The 7,500-nt window shown below is 42.0% G+C and overlaps 1 protein-coding gene across 1 annotated transcript in view; it reads right to left on the bottom strand.

The window, feature by feature from the left end:
• Positions 1–7,500, bottom strand: part of nbeaa (neurobeachin a) — a 270,112-nt gene that overhangs the window by 131,055 nt on the left and 131,557 nt on the right. Inside the window, 2 exon segments of the mRNA XM_042311234.1 lie at positions 2,160–2,312; positions 3,226–3,334. Coding sequence (XP_042167168.1) covers positions 2,160–2,312; positions 3,226–3,334 — 262 coding nt within the window.

The following is a 7,500-nucleotide window of genomic DNA, read 5'->3' as shown; positions in this document are numbered from 1 at the left end:
AGTACTATGATCAGGACAGTACTGTGATCAGGACAGTACTATGATCAGGACAGTACTATGATCAGGACAGTACTATGATCAGGACAGTACTATGATCAGGACAGTACTATGATCAGGACAGTACTATCAGACAGTACTATGATCAGGACAGTACTATGATCAGGACAGTACTATGATCAGGACAGTACTATGATCAGGACAGTACTATGATCAGGACAGTACTATGATCAGGACAGTACTATGACCAGGACAGTACTATGATCAGGACAGTACTATGATCAGGACAGTACTATGATCAGGACAGTACTATGATCAGACAGTACTATGATCAGGACAGTACTATGACCAGGACAGTACTATGACCAGGACAGTACTATGATCAGGACAGTACTATGATCAGGACAGTACTATGATCAGGACAGTACTATGATCAGGACAGTACTATGATCAGGACAGTACTATGATCAGGACAGTACTATGATCAGGACAGTACTATGATCAGTACAGTACTATGATCAGGACAGTACTATGATCAGGACAGTACTATGACCAGGACAGTACTATGATCAGGACAGTACTATGATCAGGACAGTACTATAATCAGGACAGTACTATGATCAGGACAGTACTATGACCAGGACAGTACTGGGATGACAGTCATGATCAGACAGTACTATGATCTACTACTACAGTACTATAGTACTAACAGTACTAGGATGTGGACATTACTGGGATGTGGACAGTACCATGATGTGGACAGTACTAGGATGTGGACAGTACTATGATGTGGACAGTACTATGATGTGGACAGTACTAGGATCAGACAGTACTATGATCAGGACAGTACTATGATCAGGACAGTACTATGATCAGGACAGTACTATGATCAGGACAGTACTATGATCAGGACAGATAGGACAGTACTATGATCAGGACAGTACTATGATCAGGACAGTACTATGATCAGGACAGTACTATGATCAGGACAGTACTATGATCAGGACAGTACTATGATCAGGACAGTACTATGATCAGGACAGTACTATGATCAGGACAGTACTATAATCAGGACAGTACTATGATCAGGACAGTACTATGATCAGGACAGTACTATGATCAGGACAGTACTATGATCAGGACAGTACTATGATCAGGACAGTACTATGATCAGGACAGTACTATGATCAGGACAGTACTATGATCAGGACAGTACTATGATCAGGACAGTACTATGATCAGGACAGTACTATGATCAGGACAGTACTATGATCAGGACAGTACTGTGATCAGGACAGTACTATGATCAGGACAGTACTATGATCAGGACAGTACTATGATCAGGACAGTACTGGGATGTGGACAGTACTATGATCAGGACAGTACTATGATCAGGACAGTACTATGATCAGGACAGTACTAACAGTACTAGGATGTGGACATTACTGGGATGTGGACAGTACCATGATGTGGACAGTACTAGGATGTGGACAGTACTATGATGTGGACAGTACTATGATGTGGACAGTACTAGGATCAGGACAGTACTAGGATCAGGACAGTACTGGGATGTGGACAGTACTATGATCGGGACAGTACTAGGATCAGGACAGTACTAGGATGTGGACAGTACTAGGAAGTGGACAGTACTATAATCAGGACAGTACTATGTTCTGGACAGTACTAGCATGTGGACAGTACTATAATCAGGACAGTACTATGTTCTGGACAGTTCTATGATCAGGACAGTACTGGGATGTGGACAGTACTGGGATGTGGACAGTACTATGTTCTGGACAGTACTAGCATGTGGACAGTACTGGGAAGTGGACAGTACTGGGATCTGGGCAGTACTGGGAAGTGGACAGTACTAGGATGTGGACAGTACTATAATCAGGACAGTACTAGGATGTGGACAGTACTAGGATGTGGACAGTACTATAATCAGGACAGTACTATGTTCTGGACAGTACTATGTTCTGGACAGCACTAGGATGTGGACAGTACTGGGATCTGGGCAGTACAAAGATGTGGACAGGTCTAGACTAGGTCAGGTTGGCTGCGCTATGATGGGTTCATATTGTTCGTACTGCGTGTATCCAGATGGTACTGAACAGGACACACACACACACACACACACACACACACACTCAGTCCCCTACTTTGGCGGGTGTGTGTATCCAGATGGCAGCGTTGAAGAGGACGTGGTCACACAGCTGTTTGAGGAGTGGCGCTCCGTGGGTTAACCCGTCCAGGTACTTAGCAAAGGACAAGAACTGTTCCAGCACCGCTCTGGTGATGTGGACCCTGGACGACTGGAGAGAGAGAAGAGTGAGAGAGAGAGAAGAGGGAGAGAGAGAGAGAGAGAAGAGGGAGAGAGAGAGAAGAGAGAGAGAGAAGAGAGAGAGAGAGGAGAGAGAGAGAAGAGGGAGAGAGAGAGAAGAGAGGAGAGAGAGAGAGAAGAGGGAGAGAGAGAGAAGAGGAGAGAGAGAGAGAGAGAAGAGGGAGAGAGAGAAGAGGGAGAGAGAGAGAAGAGGAGAGAGAGAGAAGAGGGAGAGCGAGAGAGAGAGGGAGAGAGAGAGAAGAGGGAGAGAGAGAGAAGAGGGAGAGAGAGAGAAGAGGGAGAGAGAGAAGAGGGAGAGAGAGAGAGAGAGAAGAGGGAGAGCGAGAGAAGAGAGAGAGAGAGAGAGAGAGAAGAGAGAGAGAAGAGGGAGAGAGAGAGAAGAGGGAGAGAGAGAAGAGAGAGAGAGAGAGAGAGAGAGAGAGAAGAGGGAGAGAGAAGAGAGGAGAGAGAGAAGAGGGAGAGAGAGAAGAGGGAGAGAGAGAAGAGGGAGAGAGAGAAGAGGGAGAGAGAGAGAGAAGAGGAAAGAGAAGAGGGAGAGAGAGAAGAGGGAGAGAGAGAGAAGAGAGGAGAGAGAGAGAGAGGAGAGAGAGAGAGAGAGAAGAGGGAAAGAGAGAGAAGAGGGAGAGAGAGAAGAGGGAGAGAGAGAGAGAGAGAGAAGAGGGAAAGAGAGAGAAGAGGGAGAGAGAAAATAGAAACCTAGATAAATTAAAACAATTCAGTTTTGAGTTCGGGTTAAAATGCATGGAACAAAACAGAAATGACAAGATATACACAGGACATGGGAAGAGCTATGATATGGTAGTGTGAATATGAAAACAAGGCCAAGGTCAAGGGCTGGTCAACGACAGTAGCAAACGACTTGTAAAGTTGAATTGAAAACGTACCTTCTCCAGCAGGTACCCGATCACCAGGAATCCTTTTCCTCCCAGCATCTGTTCCTGCATGGCCACGGAGCTCTTCAACAGCTCAACCAGGAACGCTAGCAGGGTGGCACTGCAACAACACAAACATACAGATTAATACACCCAGCAGGGTGGCACTGCAACAACACAAACATACAGATTAATACACCCAGCAGGGTAGCACTGCAACAACACAAACATACAGATTAATACACCCAGCAGGGTAGCACTGCAACAACACAAACATACAGATTAATACACCCAGCAGGGTAGCACTGCAACAACACAAACATACAGATTAATACACCCAGCAGGGTGGCACTGCAACAACACAAACATACAGATTAATACACCCAGCAGGGTGGCACTGCAACAACACAAACATACAGATTAATACACCCAGCAGGGTGGCACTGCAACAACACAAACATACAGATTAATACACCCAGCAGGGTGGCACTGCAACAACACAAACATACAGATTAATACACCCAGCAGGGTAGCACTGCAACAACACAAACATACAGATTAATACACCCAGCAGGGTAGCACTGCAACAACACAAACATACAGATTAATACACCCAGCAGGGTGGCACTGCAACAACACAAACATACAGATTAACAAAAATACATGTATATATACTGTATATACACACACAGACAAACACACAGACAAACACATTATTTCTAAGTAAATACATGTGTATATATATACACACACACACACACAATAACATTATACACACAGACATACTGTAGCAGAGGAGACATTAACTAGTCTCTGGTAGGAGAGGAGACATTAACTAGCCTCTGTTAGGAGAGGAGACATTAACTAGCCTCTGTTAGGAGAGGAGACATTAACTAGCCTCTGTTAGGAGAGGAGACATTAACTAGCCTCTGTTAGGAGAGGAGACATTAACTAGCCTCTGTTAGGAGAGGAGACATTAACTAGCCTCTGTTAGGAGAGGAGACATTAACTAGTCTCTGGTAGGAGAGGAGACATTAACTAGTCTCTGTTAGGAGAGGAGACATTAACTAGTCTCTGTTAGGAGAGGAGACATTAACTAGCCTCTGGTAGGAGAGGAGACATTAACTAGCCTCTGGTAGGAGAGGAGACATTAACTAGTCTCTGTTAGGAGAGGAGACATTAACTAGTCTCTGTTAGGAGAGGAGACATTAACTAGTCTCTGTTAGGAGAGGAGACATTAACTAGTCTCTGGTAGGAGAGGAGACATTAACTAGTCTCTGTTAGGAGAGGAGACATTAACTAGTCTCTGTTAGGAGAGGAGACATTAACTAGTCTCTGTTAGGAGAGGAGACATTAACTAGTCTCTGTTAGGAGAGGAGACATTAACTAGTCTCTGGTAGGAGAGGAGACATTAACTAGCCTCTGTTAGGAGAGGAGACATTAACTAGTCTCTGGTAGGAGAGGAGACATTAACTAGTCTCTGTTAGGAGAGGAGACATTAACTAGTCTCTGGTTGGAGAGGAGACATTAACTAGTCTCTGGTAGGAGAGGAGACATTAACTAGTATCTGGTTGGAGAGGAGACGTTAACTACTCTCTGTTAGGAGAGGAGACATTAACTACTCTATGTTAGGAGAGGAGACATTAACTAGTCTCTGGTAGGAGAGGAGACATTAACTAGCCTCTGTTAGGAGAGGAGACATTAACTAGCCTCTGTTAGGAGAGGAGACATTAACTAGTCTCTGGTAGGAGAGGAGACGTTAACTAGCCTCTGTTAGGAGAGGAGACATTAACTAGCCTCTGTTAGGAGAGGAGACATTAACTAGCCTCTGTTAGGAGAGGAGACATTAACTAGTCTCTGTTAGGAGAGGAGACATTAACTAGTCTCTGGTTAGGAGAGGAGACATTAACTAGTCTCTGGTAGGAGAGGAGACATTAACTAGCCTCTGTTAGGAGAGGAGACATTAACTAGTCTCTGTTAGGAGAGGAGACATTAACTAGTCTCTGGTTGGAGAGGAGACATTAACTAGTCTCTGGTAGGAGAGGAGACATTAACTAGTCTCTGTTAGGAGAGGAGACATTAACTAGTCTCTGGTTGGAGAGGAGACATTAACTAGTCTCTGGTAGGAGAGGAGACATTAACTAGTATCTGGTTGGAGAGGAGACGTTAACTACTCTCTGTTAGGAGAGGAGACATTAACTAGTCTCTGGTTAGGAGAGGAGACATTAACTACTCTATGTTAGGAGAGGAGACATTAACTAGTATCTGGTTGGAGAGGAGACGTTAACTACTCTCTGTTAGGAGAGGAGACATTAACTACTCTCTGTTAGGAGAGGAGACATTAACTAGTCTCTGGTAGGAGAGGAGACATTAACTAGTCTCTGTTAGGAGAGGAGACATTAACTACTCTCTGTTAGGAGAGGAGACATTAACTAGTCTCTGGTTGGAGAGGAGACATTAACTACTCTCTGTTAGGAGAGGAGACATTAACTAGTCTCTGGTAGGAGAGTGGACATTAACTTATCTGGTAGGAGAGGACTGTACATTAACTAGTCTCTGGTAGGAGAGGAGACATTAACTAGTAATGTTAGGAGAGTGTAGACATTAACTAGTACTGGTAAGAGGAGACATTAACTAGTACTCTGTAGGAGAGGAGACATTAACTAGTCTCTGTTAGGAGAGGAGACATTAACTAGTCTCTGTAACAGTGTAGGCACTACATTATAGTATTGTAACAGTGTAGATATATAGTACTGTAACAGTGTAGAGATTATAGTACTGTAACAGTGTAGTATTATAGTACTGTAACAGTGTAGAGATATAGTACTGTAACAGTGTAGAGATATAGTACTGTAACAGTGTAGAGATATAGTACTGTAACAGTGTAGAGATATAGTACTGTAACAGTGTAGAGATATAGTACTGTAACAGTGTAGAGATATAGTACTGTAACAGTGTAGTATTATAGTACTGTAACAGTGTAGTATATAGTACTGTAACAGTGTAGAGATATAGTACTGTAACAGTGTAGAGATATAGTACTGTAACAGTGTAGAGATATAGTACTGTAACAGTGTAGAGATATAGTACTGTAACAGTGTAGTATTATAGTACTGTAACAGTGTAGAGTAACAGTGTAGAGATATAGTACTGTAACAGTGTAGTATTATAGTACTGTAACAGTGTAGAGATAGTATAACAGTGTAGAACAGTGTAGATATAGTACTGTAACAGTGTAGAGATATAGTACTGTAATTATAGTACTGTAACAGTGTAGAGATATAGTACTGTAACAGTGTGTACTGTAACAGTGTAGTATTATAGTACTGTAACAGTGTAGAGATATAGTACTGTAACAGTGTAACAGTGTAACAGTGTAGAGATATAGTACTGTATCAACTGTAACAGTGTAGAGATATAGTGCTGTAACAGTGTAGAGATATAGTACTGTAACAGTGTAGTATTATGGTGCTGTAACAGTGTAGAGATATAGTACTGTAACAGTGTAGTATTACAGTACTGTAACAGTGTAGAGATATAGTACTGTAACAATGTAGTATTATAGTACTGTAACAGTGTAGAGATATAGTACTGTAACAGCGTAGAGATATAGTACTGTAACAGTGTAGAGATATAGTACTGTAACAGTGTAGAGATATAGTACTGTAACAATGTAGTATTATAGTACAACAGAGAGAGAACAGAGAGAGTATTATAGTACTGTAACAGAGAGATAGTGGAGAGAGAGAGAGATATAGTACTGTAACAGTATAGACTGTAACAGTAGAGATATAGTACTGAATGTAGTATTATAGTACTGTAACAGTGTAGAGATATAGTACTGTAACAGCGTAGAGAAATAGTACTGTAACAGTGTAGTATTATGGTACTGTAACAGTGTAGTATTATAGCACTGTAACAGTGTATAGATATAGTACTGTAACAGTGTAGTATTATAGTACTGTAACAGTGTAGATATATAGTACTGTAACAGTGTAGAGATATAGTACTGTAACAATGTAGTATTATAGTACTGTAACAGTGTAGAGATATAGTACTGTAACAGTGTATAGATATAGTACTGTAACAGTGTAGTATTATAGTAATGTAATAGCCATGTAGAGATATAGTACTGTAACAGTGTAGAGATATAGTACTGTCACAGAGTAGTGTAGAATAGTACTGTAACAGTGTAGACATACTACCAGGCCTACTGTAACAGTGTAGAGTCAAATAGTACTGTAAGGACAGTATGAAAAAAGTACCTTGTATATCCCCAGTGTATAG

Source organism: Oncorhynchus tshawytscha, linkage group LG33 (genome assembly GCF_018296145.1).
Source record: "Oncorhynchus tshawytscha isolate Ot180627B linkage group LG33, Otsh_v2.0, whole genome shotgun sequence".
Lineage (NCBI taxonomy): Eukaryota > Metazoa > Chordata > Actinopteri > Salmoniformes > Salmonidae > Oncorhynchus > Oncorhynchus tshawytscha.
This window is presented reverse-complemented; position numbering and strand designations above follow the sequence as displayed.